The 20,911-nt window shown below is 47.8% G+C and overlaps 1 protein-coding gene across 1 annotated transcript in view; it reads left to right on the top strand.

Annotated features, from left to right (window-relative positions):
- STT3B (STT3 oligosaccharyltransferase complex catalytic subunit B) overlaps positions 1 to 20,911 on the top strand; it is a 213,079-nt gene that overhangs the window by 52,356 nt on the left and 139,812 nt on the right. The window contains exon 3 of the mRNA XM_069212000.1: positions 8,317 to 8,604. Within this exon, the coding sequence (XP_069068101.1) occupies positions 8,317 to 8,604 (288 nt within the window). The remainder of the gene's footprint in view (positions 1 to 8,316; positions 8,605 to 20,911) is intronic.

Genomic DNA, 20,911 nt, shown 5'->3' with positions numbered 1-20,911 from the left:
CAGCTTAAAAACTTCGTGAAAACAAAGAAAGGCGGCAAGCATACAGTTGTAAAAATGAGTATGTGGTATCTTAGTGTTTAAAACTTTCTGTGTATAGCACAGTTTAGTCAGTATATAAGAGAATATTACAGTATTTGAGAGCTATTTGCAATAAAGCACTGTTTGGTAGCCCTGCATTTTCAAGTACTCCTCAAGGGTAACTGAACCTTTGAGATATTTTGGGATGCAATGTAAGGGAAGGGATAGAGAGATGGCCCTGAGGTTCTTGAAGTAGTGTTACAATATAGAACTGGGGAACTGCATGGCCTTAATATTGATGGAGAAGTGCTTGTATATTTATGGTCTTATAAATAGACTATACGCAAAATAATGTCAGGAATAGTCATTTGTTGTATATAATTGTTTTTGCAGATCTTGCTGACAAGCGATGGAAGGGGAGTGTAAGCAAATGCATTACAATATATTGATAACCTACTGGGGCACGATGGAAAATGATACTATACATAAATAGTAAACAAATTTCAACCAGTGCCATAATTTTAATTGCTATTGATTCAAAAACAATTCATATGATTGAATTATGACCTGGAATGGTGGTAGAAAAGCCAATGATTTACCTGATTAAATGTGTCATAGATTGGTGATGGAAATGACTGTCGCGTGGGCTCTCATCCTAATGAGGCTACTGGATTGGGGCGGCAGTATCGCCTGAATTATGGGTAACTGAGTCCAATCCCACACAATGAGACAACTGTCAGCCTAATCCATTTCTGGACAGCTAGCAGCGCCTCATCTTTGCCCAACAGCAGGGATGATTTGTGGCAACCGGACGCTTGACATAATGACTTCTCAGGCAAATCGTGGTGTTTCAGATCTCATCCGTTTCTCTCAGTTAAGTTAGTCTCCCACATGCAAAGACTAAAGAGAGTCCGGGAATGATTCAATAAGATGTATTGAAACAACTGCATCTTAGATAAAATGGCATGAATTGCAATTATTAGAATGATGAAACATAATAGAAGCAAAATGGTGACAAAGAAAGTGACACACAGAAAAACTCCCACCATACTGTCATTCTGTGTGATAAATGCGGTTCTTACCAAAGCTATGCTAGAGCACAGCAGGATAATCCATAATCCGCCCTTCAGGATTCCCTCCCCCCTAGGACGACAACATCCCCCCATACCTGAGCAAGGAAGCCTGTTGTCTAGAGAGACACCATCCCCATGTAGGCCAGGGAACTGGTAGCCTCAGCAAGCATCTGGCTGGAATCTTCTAATGTGCATGGGACAGGGAGATGTTTTTATTTCTGATAGACTTCTAGTTGCAGATTCCTTACCTTAGAATTTCCCCAGGAGTCAGACTGGATCCGGATATTTTTATTCGAGCAGTACCCCTGCGCGCCGCTAGGTGGAGTCGGTCGAGGCCACGGGCGTTGCCTGCACTGTGCTGACGTCGTGGGCGTATAAAGGCACCACCCCGGCACGCAGTTTTTTTCTTTCTGCACCAGCCTACGTGCAGATCCCGAGGAGCTACCCCAGTCATTTTTTTAACTAACTACGGCATTTTGTCAAGTTTGCTTTTGATGAGTTTTGGTTTGCGTCGCAGGATGTCCTGTAAAACAAGATTTAAACCCTGCAACTCCTGTCACCGCATGATGTTGGTGATGGATCCGCACCTCGTGTGCCTCTGGTGTTTGGAGTGCAACCACGACCCGAAGTTGTGCTAAGAGTGTCGGGCCATGAACCCAAAAGCTTTGAGAGAGCGGGCCCGAACGCTCATGGTGGCCCGACACTCGACTCCACATCGTTCCCGGTTTCGTTCGAGAAGAAGGTCAAGATACCTGTCGCGGGGTCACCAGCATTTATCTTCGTCCAAGTCATCTGGACTTTCGGGTAAGAAGTCATCGAAGAAGGCGAAGCGTTCTTCAACTTTGCCCCGTCGCTCCCATTATGCGACGCAGGAAGAGTGTCGACGCTCTAGGACTCCATCTACGGAGCCTCAGTCTGGGTCCACTCTGCGCCTCCCCGAATTTCCGGGAGTCTGTGCTACCCCTGCCCAACTTAAGGAGTTCTGTGAGGCAATGCGCCTCTTATTTGGGCAGCCTGACCCACCTTCGGGCCCAGGGCAGTTGGAGAGAGCCCCCTCGGGTTCCATGTCGGTGACTTTGGTTCCGACTCTGGAGGACACCTCAGGATCATCTTCCAGATCCGTCCCGACACCGGTCGTGCCAATGTGACCTTCCCCAGTTTCAAGTCAGACATCAATTGTCCCGGCGCCGATTGGGCCCACAATAGACGTCAACCCTTTACTTATTCCTGACGAGCCGAAACTGCGTCGCTCGACACTGATTTTGTTTCCATGGGCTCTGTTGTGTCCAGGGTTGATCCTGAACCCTATTGCTATGGGTATGGATACAGGGATAGTGTAGAGGGGTCGCTGGACCCTTTAGAAGACCAGCTTGACCCTGACATGGACTGGGTACAGGATTTGGGTGATGCCAGTGGGTTGGATACCTCCCCTGACACTGGCATGTTTTCTCCCCAGACATGGCTATGGAGGAGCGAACATCATATTCTATGGTGGTGAGAAGGGCTGCTGAGGTTTTGAACCTCGAGCTTCCTTCTGTGGAGGTCAGGCTTAACCTCCTGATCTCAGTGCTTCAGCCTGGGGCCTCCAATTTGGAACCCCTTCTCCCCTTCAACAAAGCGCTTATGGATGTCCTACTGGGGACTGGGTCAAAACCCAGCACAGGGGCTCCTGTGAATAGGACGGTTGCCCAACGCCATCGGCATGCCCCCAAATGTTCTCTCCCAAGCCATGACAGATGGGAGAGACGCAGCCAATTTCATGATACGTTGTGGACTGGATATGACCGACTTACTGGGCAGATCGTTTGCATCGCCAGTGGCCTTGAGACGCCACGCCTGGTTGAGGACGTGTGGCTTTTCGGAGGATGTCCAGGAATCTTTGGACATGCTCTTTGATGGCACTCGTCTCTTCGGAGACGAGATGCACTCAGCGTTGGAGCGCTTTAAGGATTCCCAGGCTACGGCTCGGTCTCTTGGCCTCGCAGTCGCACCTCAGCCCCCTCAGTCCGCCTCTCGCTCATTTTGTGGCTACAGAAGGGGCACCCAACTGCATTAATTTCCACCGGGCCACCAACCCATGCATGCTGTACAGCCCCTGCGCAGATGCGGGATCCAACTAGCTTCTCCCTATTCCAGTTTTCTGGTCCCTCAATCTCTTCCTCACGAAGGAGAAGTTCAAGATATTAACCCTAGCTCGGGTCCTTTCTGCCCTGGACCCTGGCGATTGGATGGTAGCGTTGGACTTGCAGGATGCCTGTTTCCATATTCCTGTCCTGCCAGCCCACAGACATTACCTACGATTTGTGGTAGGTCAGTTTATCGTGCTTCCCTTTGGCCTTACCAGCGCCCTCGGGTGTTCACAAAAATAATGGTAGTTGGTGCAGCTCATCTGTTCAGGTTAGGGGTTCCGGTCTTCCCCTACCTAGACTACTGGCTGTTGAAGGCGGACATGCCCCTGAAAGTAGTCTCCCGCCTCCAGACTACAGCGAACCTGGCGCATTCGCTGGGATTCACTATAAACGTGCCCAAGTCACACCTGACTCCCACTCAGAAGCTCCCTTTCATCGGGGCTGTTCTGGACTCAGTGCAGTTACGGGTTTATCCCCCAGAGCAGCGAGTCCAGGATATTCAGGTTATGATACCGATGATTCGGTCTTTATCCTGAATTTCGGTGAGGCATACTGGGAGACTGTTGGGACTCATGGCTTCCTGTATCCTATTAGTCAAACATGCCAGATGGCAAGTGAGGGCTCTGCAGTGGGACCTGAGTTCCAATGGGCACATCATCAGGGAAAGCTTACAGACACAGTTCAGCTCTCAGAGGGAACTGCAAAAGATCTGGACTGATGGTTAATGAACTACGATTGGGTCAAAGGCAGACACCTCTCCCTTCCCCTGCCAGATCTCACAGTAGTGACAGATGCGTCACTCCTGGGATGGGGCGGCCATTTGGGAGAGGTGGAGATCAGAGGTCTATGGTCTCTGGCGGAAACGGGTCTCCGTAAAAACTTATCGGAGCTCCAAGCGATCAGACTAGCATTGAAGGCAGTTCTTCCTGTTGTGAAGGGGAAAGATAGTGCAGGTGTTCACGGACAACACTACTAAAATGTGGTACTGCAACAAGCTGGGCAGCGTGGGGTCGTGTACCTTTTTGTGTTGAGGCTCTGCATCTCTGGACATGGCTGGAACAGCAGGGCATAACCCTGGTGGTTCAACACCTAAAAGGTTCTCTGAACGCCAGGGTGGACAAACTCAGTCGGTGATGCCTAGCGGATTACGAATGGTATCTCCATCCGAAGGTGGGGCAAGGACCCTTTCAGCAGTGGGGAGAGCCTTGCCCGTATAACTTCTGCCCAAAGTTCTCAAGAAGATCAAGAACGACCAGGCCCAAGTCATTTTAGTGGCTCCGGATTGGACACAGAGAGTCTGGTATCCAGAGCTTCTAAAACTGAGCATCAATCCTCCAATCAGGTTGCCCTTTCGGGAGGATCTTCTGTCGCAGCAGCAGGGGAAGGTTCTCCACCCCAGCCTGTCAACTATGTGCCTTCATGCGTAGATATTGAGCGGCGGCAGTTGATGGTTTATGACCTCCCTCCCAAAGTCTGTAATGTCATTCTGGCAGCCAGGCGATCCTCTACCGAGATGGTTTATGCCTGCCGTTGGAAGCGTTATGTGTTATATTGTAAAGAGTTCTGTTGATCTTCCTCCTCCTCCTCTCTCTAATATCCTTCTTTTCATTCTGACACTTGCCCAACAGGGTTCCACCTTAGGGACTCTTACAGGCTATCTTTCTGCCTTATCAGCTTTTCCTCAGGTACCTGATCAACAATCTTTGTTTAAATCTCCTATTGTACAAAGAATCCTAAAAGGGCTTGTACATATGTTTCCACCTACGCCCTTTGTTATGCCCCAGTAGGACTTTAATCTGGAGCACACATTTCTCATGTGTGCTCTTTTGGAGCCTTTATATAATTGTCCTCTGGCTGCTCACCATCAAGACAGCCTTCTTAGTGGCGATCACATCTGCCAGGAGGGTGAGTGAGATGCAGGCTTTATCATCAAAACCGCTGTATCTCAAGGTATATCCTGATAAGGTGGCTCTCAGAACTTGTGCCTCTTTCCTCCCCAAGGTGATGATCCCTTTCCATCTGGGTCAGAACATCACCCTGCCCACCTTTGCTCCACCACATCCCTCTAAGGAAGAGGAGCGACTCCACCGTCTAGACCCCAAAAAGAGCATTGTCGTTCTACCTTGACCGCACAAAATAGTTCCGGGTGGATAACTAACCCTTTGTAGGGTACGTTGGTGCAAAGAAGGGTCGGGCAGTTCAGAAACTAACCATTTCGCGCTGGGTCGTTCTCTGCATCAAGATCTGCTATGATTGGCTAAGAAGCAGCCTCCTGAGGGCTTAAGAGCTCAAAGTACACACGAAAGTACGGGGTTCTCTAGAAGCGGACGTCGCGGATATTAGCGTAGTCCTAGGTTGTATGTATTCCTATTTGGAAGGGTAAAGTCAGTGGAATGTCAGTTGGAAATTACCGAGTGGAACAGCGAGGGGTGGGAAGAAGGGAATTTCCTTTTACGGACTAGGTGGTCTCACACACTATATAGTGTCATGCTTCATCATTTGACCACCTAGACCCACATTCTGTCGGCTTAAGAGCTCACTCTACAAGAGGAAAAGCTGCTACCAAGACTTTAGCTCGAGGTGTACTGGTACTTAATATCTGTGGGCCTCTTTGCACACGTTTGCAAAACACTACTGCCTGGATAGCCAAGTGAGGAGAGATGGGCATTTTGCTTGCTCAGTCCTACAGGACTTTTTTTGTATAAGGTATATGTCCACAACCCACCGCCACAAGGTTATGGCTTGGGTATCTATTCTAAGGTAAGGAATTTGCAGCTAGAAGTCTGTATCAGATGAACAAGTTACTTACCTTAGATAACAAATTATCTGGTAGAGATCCTATCTATCTGCAGATTCCTTTCACCCATCCATGCCTCCCCGCTCTGCATGTATATTATGTAGTTTCAGATTTTTACCCTTTCTTTAAGGGCTTGTCATTTTGCACAGACAAACAGAGAAAGTTTGTTCTTCAATGACTCTGCGCTTCTGGCGTGGGAAGTTGTGGAAAAGAACTGACGTACGCGCGCTGGGGTGGTGCCTATATAGAAGACCGTGATGTGTCAGACAGCTCCAATGACACTGACGACGCCACGCGGAGCCGGACAACACACACGGATCCGAACTACGCCACCCGACGGCTTGCACATGGTACTGCTCAGCAGAAAAATTCTGGATTCAAAGCTGACGCCAGGGAATTCAGTCTTCCTCAAAGTAATTTGCACAGACAATCGAAAAAATATTCGAAATGTCAAAAAAAGGTAACCCTAAGGTAAGGAAACTGCAGCTAGAAGTCTCTATCAGATAAAGAAAAACACAACTGGAATGCACTACCATAGAGTTTGAAATGGCCCGCCTGAGGCAGCAGCACAGATTTCCAGAGTACTTGCTGACTGCCATAGAGTATGCTCTCGCGAAGCAGCATCAACTGTACTTTCTGACCTAGTTGGGGACAGGGAATGCTTGTGGGTGCTCCAAGTAGACACAGAGGCTGGAGCATTGCAAACAGCAAGTGCAGCTAGATAGTTTTTACCAGATAATTTGTTACCAAAGATAAGTAACTTTCTTTGCACCTATCGGGCCATGTAACTTTTTCTTTGCACCTATCTGGGCCTGTGTCTGGCCCCTTATAACTGACGTGAAGGTCTCTTTCCACCCCCCCCCCCCCATCCCCCATGATGCCCGCAGAGTGGACCCAACCCAGGTTTTCTTTGAAATAGTGGTCTGCACCTTGCCTCAGCTTGACCTGCACTACTTTGTCTCTGAGGCTCCAAGCATCCAGCTGAGGCGGAAGCGTGAAGTCTCCCGAAGGGCCTCGTAGCAGAACCTCCACCAGAGAGTATCAGAGATTCCTCCGTCATTATGGGCCACTAGCCCTAACTGCGAAGTCTAGGTACACTGGGTGAAGATGTAGTCTATGCAAGAGAAACTCGTATGCGCTGCTGGTACTACGTGTAGTGGTGCATTTGAAAATTGTTTTCTTTCCATAAATCAACTAGACCAAAAACTCTTGCAAAATGGGGAAGCAGGCTCACCTCCCTTCCTCAGTCGAGCAGCCCAGCCCTGCCTAACTCCACATCCATTAATGAGTTCTATTACCAAGGTTCCCGGGGGAGACCCACCAACAGTTCACCCTCCTCCGGAAGGGTTGTACTATGGAGTCGCAATGGGATATATAGTGAACATAGATTGAGTATTGTGCCTTCCCAAGTGCCAGAAAGTGCCCACTCATATCCTGCCACACCTGGTGGGGGTTGAGAGCCACTGATTTTTTTTATTTTAGTTATTATGAGGATCCCCACACCCCTGAAAATGGCAGTGTAGCCAGCATGTGCTCTCAGTACATAGCCAAACCTGCCCAGGACCTTGTAGTAGTTCTCCTTGAAGTGTCTTCTGCAATGTCTGGCAGTGGCATCTCAAATATTGCAGGACTAGTGTGCGCTTCACCGAGCTATGGTAACCAGCATGAAACCAGTGTCTGGATTGGTGGGAGCGGCCTCTCTGTGCTCACCAGAGCTCTGGAGGCCTGTGCTTTCTATAACGGTTAGAGAAGTTTAAAGTGAGTATGTCTGGCTGGCCGTCGCAAGACGGCCCGCCAAGGGGATATGCACACTTTAAAAAAGTGCACAGCTCCCTGCTGTCACTCAGCAGAAATTGCCCCGCCCCGACACACTGTTTAGGACAGGGTGCTGAAAAATAAAATGATAATAAAGTTTATTACCATTTTATTCCATTCTGGGGGCTTTTTTTTGTTTTTGGCGGGATGATACTCCTCCATCCACGTGGAGGGGCTACGTCTGTGTATTTATGCTGTCCGTTATGTACCATGTTTTGTTAGTACCGGTTGGTGAAAATCTTTTCACTTTTCAAGCTGAAAGTGACTTGACCAGTGCTGCTTTTTCTTTGTTTCTCAATTCGAAGAGAGGTTTGAGGTACTTTCACAACCGCGTCCTAACTATTGCCAATTTGTTCTCTTTTTTTTCCTCTGCAGTTTTCCTCTTGTGTATGTAGTTAGGCATAAATGCTAGATGTCAACATTGCTGTTTGCTCTTCCTGTTATGCACTCATTGGTGCCCATTAACGTACTTTTTTATTTGTAGGTGTATCCTGGATTGATGGTGACGGCTGGTCTTATTCATTGGATTTTAAATATGATGAACATTACAGTCCACATCAGAGATGTGTGCGTCTTTCTAGCACCAATTTTCAGCGGCCTTACATCCATTTCCACTTTCCTGCTCACTCGAGAACTTTGGAACCAGGGAGCTGGACTTTTAGCTGCTTGTTTTATAGCTATCGTTCCTGGCTACATATCGCGCTCAGTAGCCGGATCGTTTGACAATGAAGGCATTGCTATTTTTGCGCTACAGTTTACATATTATTTGTGGGTAAGTCATTCTTTTATTGTAATTGTTTTAATTAACATGCAACTCAAACCCTTGTCAATGAAAAAAAATAACATAATGAGAGGATGTCTGGCGACTAAGGATGTGGGTTTTTTTTTTTTCTTTTTTTTTTTTTTAAAGGGGTGCTGTCATTTGATTTCCCGCTCTCTATCAGTATATATGTGTAAAATGGATGCAGCAATCTTCAGTTAGTTTACCTCTTCAGCTGATGTATAGGTGAGAACTAGCTCTGCAGGCACAGAGGTCCGTTCCCCCCAAAACAGGCTCCAGAGTTGTAGGAATCCTAAACTTAAGGGAGTTTGTCAGCTACCTCCTTCAAAAGTATACATCTTGGTTTGCTTAGTATTTTCAGTATTTGCTACTAACAGGGATACACAATACTGAAAAACCTGGACATTCAATTAATATATTTATCATAGGAAACGTTTTTAGAGATGCAGGAATGTGTAGACCTTGGGTTGCTTCACTGTGTACAGATGCCCGACATCAACTGCTGCACCAGGAGACTTAAGGTCCTTAGTTGCTTGTGGAACCAGAACGGCAGCACCCTCCCATGTACTAACCTTGCATTTTAATGACCTCAGTGTAGACTTCCTACACTTAGAAGGTGCAAAAGTGCATTTCCATCTTTCTCACTCGTGCAAGGAATTGGAATACAGAGCATACTGCACTTTGTCTCCTAAAGTTAAATGTATGAATTGTTTGCATGGTTTGACTGTTATATGTCATGATATAGAAACATGTACACCTATATTTCTCTGAGCATTATTGGTTGTTTTTGTTCACTGCTCTGCTCATGCGATGTTGAGTATTTGGACAACTCCCTTGGTCTTTAAGCATGTTTCACAATTCTTCAGAGTAATAGTTCCAGTGGCACATTTTCTCAGAGTTTTATAACTTTTGTTTTCTTGTAACCCTTGAAATACTTGATACTTTAAAATCTCAGTACAGGAGAAGACTAGCAAATTTTGAAATAGATAAATCTGAGGAATTGCATATTTGGAGACTTGGAAATGGTCTGATGCAGAATTGCATTCCAAGATGTAGCTGCAAGCTAATGTCCGATTAATGGAGTAAAAGTCGCTTTCGGAAGTTCCGTTTTTTGTAATTGTGGAATTGCCAGCTGTTTTGTTTTGGAAAATTTCTGTGCCTTTTTGCTAAGAATTGTGCTACTCTAGTTGGCGGTTGTTGATTACTGGTGCATTGCTTCTGTGCCTAGTTGATTGGTCAACTGTTCAGCATAAGCACATTTGTTTGCACTGTACATAAAGTCCTGCATCTAATAGACTTTTAGCTGCAGATTCCGTACCTTCGAATTCCCCAGTATCAGCTTGCAATCTGGAACTTTTGCAGAGCAGTACTCTTGCAGGTGGCGTTATTCAGATCCACGTAGCGTTGGAGCCGTTCATGACGTCACGGTCACCTATAAAGGCACCACAACGGCGTGCATACATCAGTTCTTTCCCTTCCGTGCAGGTTAGCGCAGATCTGAAATCTACGTACCCTCTCTTTTTTGACAGACTTTTTTTTACCCTTTTAGTCGAACATTTTTTTGCTCGTCTGTGTATGTCATCCAGGAAGACAGGGTTCAAGCCGTGTGGTGCCTGCTACTGTGCCATGTCGGTGAGCGAACCCCAAAAGGTATGTCTCTGGTGTCTTGGCAAGACCATGACCTAAAGTTGTGTTCCGACTGCAGGGCCATGGCTCAGAAAGCTTTGACAGGGCGGTCCCTGAAGCTAATGGCGGCCCGGCAGTCGACGTCAGTCAGGGCGACTCCTGAGGTCACAGTCCCGGTTGAGGAGGATGACGCAGGACCGCTCCAAGAGCCCCAAGTCCTCTTCATCTCACTCGAGATCCTTCGGGCACTCAGGGAAGAGGCACAAGAAGAAGTAGTTGTCCAAGCGGATTTCGACTTCACCTCGCCCGTCGGCTGACGAGGCAAGTCGGGAACATCGTTCTGAGGAAGGTTCCACAGAGCAGAGGTCGGGGCTGACTTCGAGCCTCCCCCTTTTCCGGGAGCCGGAGCGACCCCTCAACTCAAGGAGTTTTATGAGGCCATGCGTCTCATATTTGAGGGGCTGCCCCTGCTGGTGTGCCTTCGGGCCCATCAGTTTCCATCTTATGCTATTGTTGTGCGTAGGGATCTGCCTACGGTGCCAGTCAGGACTTACCTCCTGACTGAGGTGCTTCAGCTGGAACCGGGGTTACCCTTTAACAAAGCCCTAACTGATATCCTGCTGGGGACATGTCCCTGACCCAGCACAGGTGCTCCTGTAAATAGGACAGTTGGCCACCTCCATCGACCAGCTCCAAGAGGCCCTAGCTTCCTCACCCAACATCTCCTCCTTGAGCGCTTGGTGGTTCAAGCCTCCGCTTCCCTTGGTGCCTTCTGTTCTGCTTCCCCGGATAGGGAATCCAAGAGGCAGGACCAAGTTGGGAAGAAGATGTTTTCTTCATCCAGTCTGGCATTGAGGTCAGTAAAGACTTCATTCCTATTGGGCGGTTTTTCCCATACTTTATGGGATACAGTGTTGCAGGTACTGCCACAGGTCCCAGGGGGCGTGCGGGACACACTCTCTCACAAGCATTCAAAGATGGGAGCGATGCAGCCAAGTTTACAATTAGGTGCAGTTTGAAAACGACTGACTTGCTGGGTAGAGCGGTTTTGTCTACATTGGCCCTTCGTCACCACACCTGGCTTCGTCCATCTGGCTTTTCGGGCGGTGTCTTGGCAAAACTTATGGACATGCCTTTCAATAGGTCCCACCTTTTTAGTGAAAAGGCAGACTCGCTGTAGCGTTTCAAGGATTCTTGGGCTACAGCCAGGTCCTTGCGCCTCTCAGTGACCCCTTGTCAACTGTCTGCCTTTTTGCCCTCTTTTGAGGCTTTGGAAGGGGCAGGGTACCACACCACCCACAGACCAGCCACTGTCCTCAATCGGGTCAGCATCCTGTGCGGGGAAGAGGTCGTTGTACCTTCAGACCCAGAGGGTCTGGCCAGAAGTCATCCACCTCCCAGCCCCCTCCTTCACAGCGCCCAAGTCCTCCTAGTGTGATTCTGCAAGACCACACTCGTCCAGTTGGAGGGAGGATTCAATTTCATCTCCCTCACTGGCGGTCCATAACAATGGGCAAATTGGCCTTGCAGATTATACAGAAGGGCTATTCCCTCCCTTTCCAGTCTTTCCCTCCCTCTATGCCTCCATTAAAAGAGCAGCTGATGGAGGATCATTTAATCTTGCTCCGCAAGGAAGTTGCGTCTCTCTTGGCCAAGTGAGCCATAGAAAGGGTCCCGATGTCAGAAGTAGGCAGTGGTTGTTATTCCCGCTACTTTCTGATTCCCATAAAGAAGGGTCTTTGCCCTAGTTTAGATTTGCGGGATGTCAGTCTCTCCCTCAAAAAGGAGAAATTCAAGATGCTCATTCTGGCTTAGGTCTTGTCTGCTCTACACCAAGGAGACTGGATGGTAGCGTTGGACTTACAGGATGCAAATTTTCACATCCCTATCTTGCCTGCCTACAGGCGCTACTTACGGGTCAAGGTAGGCCACGAGCACTTTCAGTTTACTGTGCTCCCCTTCAGTCTCACCAGTGCCCCTCGGGTGTTCACCAAAGTGATGGTGGTGGTGGTAGCAGCTCATCTGCGCAGGTTAGGGGTTTCAGTCTTCCCCTACCTCGACGACTGGCTGTTGAAGGCTCCTTCGCCCCAGGCTGTTGTCACCCACTTTGGACTAAGGCGAACCTCCTTCATTCGCTGGGGTTCACTATAAATGTGCCGAAGTCACACCTGACTCCCTCTCAGATGCTTCCTTTCATCAGAACTTTTCTGGACACAGTGCAGTTCCTGGCTTATTCTCCAGATCAGCGAGTCCAGGATATTCAGGTTATGATACCGATGTTTCAGCCTCTAGCCTGTATTTTGGTGAGACAGACTGAGGCAGTTGTGGCTAATGGCCTCCTGCATCCTGTTAGTCAAGTAGGCAAGATGGCATATGAGCGCTCTGCAGTGGGATCTGAAGTTCCAATGGGTACAGCATCAGGGGAATTTCACCGACAGTTCCGATCTAAGAGGGAACCACAAAAGATCTACAGTGGTGGTTAGTGAACTGTGATTGGGTCTCCCATCCCCAACCAGATCTCACAGTAGTGACATGCGTCACTTCTGGGATGGGTCGTCCATTTGGAAGAGTTTGAGATCAGAGGCCACTGATCTCTGGTGGAATCTGGACTCCATATCAACTTATTGGAGCTTCGGGTGATCCAACTGGCATTGAAAGCATTTCTTCTTGCTGTGAAAGGGAAGATGGTGCAGGTGTTCAGAAAGCACGACATCAATGTGGGGCTGCAACAAGCAGGGCGGTGTGGGGTTGTGGTCCCTTCGTCAAGAGGCCTTGCGTCTCTGGTCATGTCTCGAACAGCAGGTCATAACCCTAGTTGTTCAACACCTGGCAGGTTCTCTGAACGCCAGGGCAGACAAAATTGGCGGTCGATACCTAGTGGATCACAAATGGTGTCTCCATCCAGAGGTGGCACTAGGACTCCCTCTGCAGTGGGGAGAGCCTTGGTTAGATCTGTTTGCCTCCGTAGAGAATGCACAATGCCAGCCGTATTGGGTGTTGGAATTTCCAAGACCGCAATCACTAAGCGACACTTTCCATTGCAAGTGAAGTTCAGGCCTCTTGTATGCCATTCCGCCCATAATACTTCAACCCAGAGTTCTCAAGAAGATAAAGAACGACCGGACCCAAGTAATCCTGGTGGCTCCAGACCTGACACGGAGAGTCTGGTATCCTGAGTTTCTGAAAATGAGCATCAATCCTCCGATCAGGCTGCCTTTTCTGGAAGATCTTCTGTTGCAGCAGCAGGGGATGGTTCTCCACCTGAACTTGTCAACTCTGCGCCTTCATGCATGGAAATTGAGTTGCAACAGTTGACAGCCTTTGAACTTCCTCCCGAAGTCTGTAAAGTTATTCTGCCAGCCAGGCGTTCCTCCACTAAGACAGTGTACGCCTGTAGACGCTTTGTTTTATTGTACAGAAAGATCTTTTGATCCTCTTTCTGCTTCTCTCTCTGACATCCTTTTCTTTATCTAATCCCTTGCCCAACAGGGTTCTGCCTTGGGCATTCTCAAAGGCTATCTTTCCGCCCTGTCTGCGTTCCTTTGGCTGCCCAATCATCCATCATTATTCAAATCCCCAATCGTAAATAGATTTCTTAAAGGGCTTGTACATATGTATCCTCTTACGCCCTTTGTCATGCCTCAGTGGGCGTGAATCTGGTCCTCACCTTTCTTATGTGTGCTTCCTTTAAGCCACTGCACAACTGTCACCTCCCCCCCCCTCACCATAAAGACAGCCTTTTTAGTGGTAATAGCATCTGCCAGGAGGGTGAGTGAGATGCAAACCATTTCATCTATGCCCATCGTATCTCAACATGTTTCTGACAAGGTGGTACTTAGAGCTTGTGCCTCTTTCCTCGCCAAAGAAGTGACCCCATTTCACCTGGGTCAAAATATCACCCTGCCCACTTTCTTTGCTCCACCGCATCCCTCTAAAGAAGAGGAGCGACTCCACAAGCTGGACCCAAAAAGTGTTGTCGTTCTAACTTGACCGCAGAAAAGAGTTCCGAGCGGATGACCAACTTTTTGTGGCTTATTTGAGAGTAAAGAAGGGTTGGGCAGTGCTGAAACTGACCATTTCGTGCTGGGGCGTTCTCTGCATTAAGATCTGTTACGCACTGGCCAAGAAGCAGTCTACTGAGGGCTCTTTCTACCAAGGGTAAGGCTGCTAGCACTGCGCTAGCATAAGGTGTTCCAGTCCTGAGTATCTGTCATGCAGTAATGTGGGCTTTGTTGCACACATTTGCAAGACATCACTGCCTAGACAATCCGTTCCGCAGAGACAGACTCCGTTTGGTCCTGCAGGACCTTTTAATGTAAAGATCTGTTCGATGGCATCTGTCGCTGTAGATACGCATGTTCTGCAATAGCTCGCCATCTGGTGTTGGGCCGGAGTGTTACAAGTTGTTTTTCTTCGAAGAAGTCTTTCGAGTCACGGGACCGAGTGACTCCTCCTTTTGTTTCCATTGCGCATGGGCGTCGACTCCATCCTCGATTGTTTTTTTTCCGCCATCGGGTTCGGACGTGTTCCTGTCGCTCCGAGTTTCGGAACAGAAAAAATAGTTAATTTCGGAAGATTTTCGTCGGTATTGTTGCGTTCGGGATCGGCATACTTACATTCAACACCGCATCGAAGATCGAAGAGCTCCGGTGCCCTTCGGGGTAATTTTTCGATCCTCCGTCGGGGCCTGGTCGGCCCGACCGCGTGCTGAAGAACGCCGATGGAACGGACCCCGTTCCGTTTCTGCCCCAAATGCCACAATAAATACCCCTACACAGACCAACACTTGGTCTGCAACCTGTGCCTGTCACCTGAGCACAGCGAAGACACCTGCGAGGCCTGTCGTGCGTTCCGGTCCCGAAAAACACTCCGAGACCGTCGAGCCAGAAGACTTCAAATGGCGTCCGCACCGACAGCCCGACGGGAGTTCGAGGAACAGGAAGAGGAAGGTACCTTCTCGATCCAAGACTCAGACTCCGAAGGATTCGACGATACACAAACCGTGAGTAAGACGTCGAAAACCACACAAAGAAACATTTACAAGGCCCAGGGGACGCCACTGCCACCAGGCCATGGCTCAACCCATAAAATCGGTGACCGACCGTCGGCACCGAAAAAGGCCCAAACAGTGCCGAGATCGTCCGACTCCGGTCGAGACACCGGCACGCAGCCTTCTCGGGACCGAGAAAGTGCTGGAGACAAGCCTCGACACCGAGATGCCGGTGTGGACACGGCTCGACGCCGAGACAGCGGCACCGAAACAGATCGACGCCGAGAGGTTTCGGCCCCGAAAAGGAAAAAAGTCACCTCGGAGCCGAAAAAACACGCAGACACAGTTTCGACGCCGAAACAAACTGCAAGCGACCCAGCTTCAGGCTCTTATACAGAAGAGCACTCGCTAACCTCCCAAATGCAGAAGCATAGGTTTGAGGAAGAGGTACAAGCAACTGATGCGGACCATACGCAAAAGCGTATCTTCATTCAGCAGGGGACAGGAAAAATAAGCACCCTTCCCCCCATTAGGAGAAAGAGAAGGTTGGAGTTCCACACGGAACAAGCACCACAACCAAAAGTGGTGAAAAGAGTTACACCACCACCCTCTCCTCCGCCCGTGATTAACGTTTCACCAGCACAAACGCCATCACACTCCCCAGCTCACACCACCATGAGCCAGGGTGACCAAGACAAGGACGCATGGGACCTATACGACGCCCCAGTGTCAGATAACAGCCCAGAGGCATACCCTACAAAACCATCTCCACCAGAAGACAGCACCGCGTACTCTCAGGTGGTGGCTAGAGCAGCACAATTTCACAACGTAAGCCTCCACTCAGAACAGGTCGAGGATGATTTCCTGTTCAACACACTCTCCTCCACCCACAGCTCCTACCAAAGCCTGCCTATGCTCCCTGGTATGCTCCGGCACGCAAAAGACATATTTAAGGACCCGGTCAAAAGTAGGGCAATCACACCAAGGGTGGAAAAAAAGTATAAGCCGCCTCCTACAGACCCGGCTTTCATCACAACACAGCTGCCACCAGACTCTGTTGTTGTAGGAGCAGCTAGGAAAAGGGCCAACTCTCACACATCTGGAGATGCACCACCCCCAGATAAAGAAAGCCGCAAGTTTGATGCAGCTGGTAAAAGAGTCGCAGCACAAGCTGCAAACCAGTGGCGCATCGCGAACTCCCAGGCACTACTTGCGCGCTATGACAGAGCCCACTGGGACGAGATGCAACATCTCATTGAACATCTGCCCAAAGACTTCCAAAATAGGGCAAAACAAGTGGTTGAGGAGGGACAGGCCATCTCCAACAACCAGATCCGCTCCTCCATGGACGCTGCAGATACAGCTGCACGGACAATTAATACATCTGTAACTATCAGAAGGCATGCATGGCTCCGAACGTCTGGATTTAAACCAGAGATTCAACAAGCAGTTCTCAATATGCCTTTTAATGAAAAAGAACTGTTCGGTCCAGAAGTGGACACAGCGATTGAGAAACTCAAAAAAGATACGGACACTGCCAAAGCCATGGGCGCACTCTACTCCCCGCAGAGCAGAGGAAATTACAGCTCATTCCGTAAAACGCCCTTTCGAGGGGGGTTTCGGGGTCAAAGCACACAAGCCAGCACCTCACAAGCCACACCGTCCAGTTACCAAGGACAGTATAGAGGAGGTTTTCGGGGACAATATAGAGGAGGGCAATTCCCTAGAAATAGAGGAAGATTCCAAAGCCCCAAAACCCCTACTACTAAACAGTGACTCACATGTCACTCACCCCCTCCACACAACACCAGTGGGGGGACGAATAGGTCATTATTACAGAGCATGGGAGAAAATCACTACAGACACTTGGGTTCTAGCAATTATCCAACATGGTTACTGCATAGAATTTCTACAGTTCCCTCCAAACATACCACCAAAAGCACAAAATTTAACAACACACCATTCCAATCTCCTAGAGATAGAAGTGCAGGCACTATTGCAAAAGAATGCAATCGAATTAGTGCCAAACACACAAATAAACACAGGAGTTTACTCACTGTACTTTCTGATACCAAAGAAGGACAAAACACTGAGACCAATCCTAGACCTCAGAGTAGTCAACACTTTCATCAAATCAGACCACTTCCACATGGTCACACTACAAGAAGTATTGCCATTGCTAAAGCTGCACGACTACATGGCAACTTTAGACCTCAAGGATGCTTATTTCCATATACCAATTCACCCATCGCACAGGAAATACCTAAGGTTTGTATTCAAAGGAATACATTACCAATTCAAGGTACTGCCTTTCGGATTAACAACCGCACCAAGAGTCTTTACCAAATGTCTAGCGGTAGTCGCTGCACACATCAGAAGGCAGCAAATACATGTGTTCCCATATCTAGACGACTGGCTAATCAAGGCCCATTCGTTAATAGAGTGCTCAAATCACACAAATCATATCATACAAACCCTCTTCAAACTAGGGTTCACCGTCAATTTAAAAAAATCCAAGATTCGGCCACGCAAGGTGCAACAATACCTGGGAGCCATAATAGACACATCAAAAGGAGTAGCCACTCCAAGTCCACAAAGAATTCAAAATTTCAACACCATCATACAACGCATGTATCCAACACAAAAGATACAAGCAAAGATGGTATTACAACTCCTAGGCATGATGTCATCATGCATAGCCATTGTCCCAAACGCAAGACTGCACATGAGGCCCTTACAACAATGCCTAGCATCACAGTGGTCTCAAGCACAGGGTCACCTTCTAGATCTGGTGTTAATAGACCGCCAAACTTACCTCTCGCTTCTGTGGTGGAACAACATAAATTTAAACAACGGGCGGCCTTTCCAAGACCCAGTGCCACAATACGTAATAACAACAGATGCTTCCATGACAGGGTGGGGAGCACACCTCGATCAACACAGCATACAAGGACAATGGAACGTACATCAAACAAAACTGCATATCAATCACCTAGAACTTCTTGCAGTTTTTCAAGCACTAAAAGCTTTCCAACCAATAATAGTTCACAAATACATTCTCGTCAAAACAGACAACATGACAACAATGTATTATCTAAACAAGCAGGGAGGGACGCACTCCACGCAGTTAAGCATGTTAGCACAAAAAATTTGGCATTGGGCAATTCACAACCAAATTCGCCTAATTGCACAGTTTATACCAGGGATACAAAATCAACTCGCAGACAATCTCTCTCGAGATCACCAACAGGTCCACGAATGGGAAATTCACCCCCAAATACTGAACACTTATTTCAAACTCTGGGGAACACCTCAGATAGACTTGTTTGCGACAAGGGAGAACGCAAAATGCCAAAACTTCGCATCCAGATACCCACACAAACAATCCCAAGGCAATGCCCTATGGATGAACTGGTCAGGGATATTTGCTTACGCTTTTCCTCCTCTCCCTCTCCTTCCTTACCTGGTAAACAAACTCAGTCAAAGCAAACTCAAACTCATATTGATAGCACCAACTTGGGCAAGGCAACCCTGGTACACAACGCTGCTAGACCTATCAGTGGTACCCTGCATCAAATTGCCCAACAGGCCAGATCTGTTGACACAGCACAACCAAAAGATCAGACACCCAGATCCAGCATCGCTGAATCTAGCAATCTGGCTCCTGAAATCCTAGAATTCGGGCACTTACAACTTACCCAAGAATGTATGGAAGTCATAAAACAAGCAAGAAGGCCATCCACCAGGCACTGCTATGCAAGTAAATGGAAGAGGTTTGTTTGCTACTGCCATATTAATCAAATACAACCATTACACACAACTCCAGAACATGTAGTGGGTTACTTGCTTCACTTACAAAAATCTAACCTAGCTTTCTCTTCCATTAAGATTCACCTTGCAGCAATATCTGCATACCTGCAGACTACCTATTCAACTTCCCTATATAAAATACCAGTCATTAAAGCATTCATGGAGGGCCTTAGGAGAATTATACCACCAAGAACACTACCTGTTCCTTCATGGAACCTAAATGTTGTCCTAACTAGACTTATGGGTCCACCTTTTGAACCCATGCACTCCTGCGACATACAGTTCCTAACCTGGAAGGTGGCATTTCTCATCGCCATTACTTCCCTGAGAAGAGTAAGCGAGATTCAGGCGTTTACTATACAGGAACCTTTTATACAACTACACAAAAATAAAGTCGTCCTAAGGACCAATCCTAAATTTTTGCCAAAGGTTATTTCACCGTTCCATCTAAATCAAACAGTGGAACTTCCGGTGTTCTTTCCACAGCCAGATACCGTAGCTGAAAGGGCACTACATACATTAGATGTCAAAAGAGCATTAATGTATTACATTGACAGAACAAAGAACATCAGAAAGACTAAACAACTCTTTATTGCATTTCAAAAACCTCATGCAGGAAACCCAATTTCAAAACAAGGTATAGCCAGATGGATAGTTAAATGCATCCAAATCTGCTACCTTAAAGCTAAACGACAGCTGCCCATTACACCAAGGGCACACTCAACCAGAAAGAAAGGTGCTACCATGGCCTTTCTAGGAAACATCCCAATGCAAGAAATATGTAAGGCAGCCACATGGTCTACGCCTCACACATTCACCAAGCACTACTGTGTAGACGTGTTATCCGCACAACAAGCCACAGTAGGTCAAGCTGTATTAAGGACATTATTTCAGACTACTTCCACTCCTACAGGCTGATCCACCGCTTTTGGGGAAATAACTGCTTACTAGTCTATTGCAGAACATGCGTATCTACAGCGACAGATGCCATCGAACTGAAAATGTCACTTACCCAGTGTACATCTGTTCGTGGCATCAGTCGCAGTAGATTCGCATGTGCCCACCCGCCTCCCCGGGAGCCTGTAGCAGTTTGGAAGTTACCTTCAATTATTTATATATGTATCATCTCAACCTTAAATAAGTGCATACTTAGTCACTCCATTGCATGGGCACTATTACTACAATTCAACTCCTACCTCACCCTCTGCGGGGAAAAACAATCGAGGATGGAGTCGACGCCCATGCGCAATGGAAACAAAAGGAGGAGTCACTCGGTCCCGTGACTCGAAAGACTTCTTCGAAGAAAAACAACTTGTAACATTCCGGCCCAACACCAGATGGCGAGCTATTGCAGAACATGCGAATCTACTGCGACTGATGCCACGAACAGATGTACACTGGGTAAGTGACATTTTCATTCTGCAGCCCCCCACCAGGAGGTTATGGCTTGGATATCTATTCTAAGGTAAGTAATCTGCAGCTAGAAGCTTCTATCAGATTCACAAGTTACTTACGATCGGTAATGCATTATCTGTTAGAGACTATCTAGCTGCAGATTCCTTACGCACACCCTTGCCTTTCCGCTCTGCGGACACGTCTAATAGGGTCAGGAATTGTCCTTTTTCAGGAGCCTAGTTTTTGCACACACTGTTGGTTCTTTCCATTGCTCTGCGCTTCTGGCTTGGAAAAGGAACTGACATACGTGTGCCTTGGTCATGCCTTTATAGGTGACCATGATGTCATGAACAGCTCCGATGACGCCACGCGGATCCGAGCGACACCACCAGACGACGTGCACAAAGGTATTGCTCTGCAAAAGTTCCAGATTGCAAGGAAATTATAAGGTAAGGACTCTGCAGCTAAATAGTCTCT

Source organism: Pleurodeles waltl, chromosome 10 (assembly GCF_031143425.1).
Source record: "Pleurodeles waltl isolate 20211129_DDA chromosome 10, aPleWal1.hap1.20221129, whole genome shotgun sequence".
NCBI lineage: Eukaryota > Metazoa > Chordata > Amphibia > Caudata > Salamandridae > Pleurodeles > Pleurodeles waltl.
Note: the sequence above shows the minus strand (reverse complement) of the source record. Positions and strands in the feature narration are given on the sequence as shown.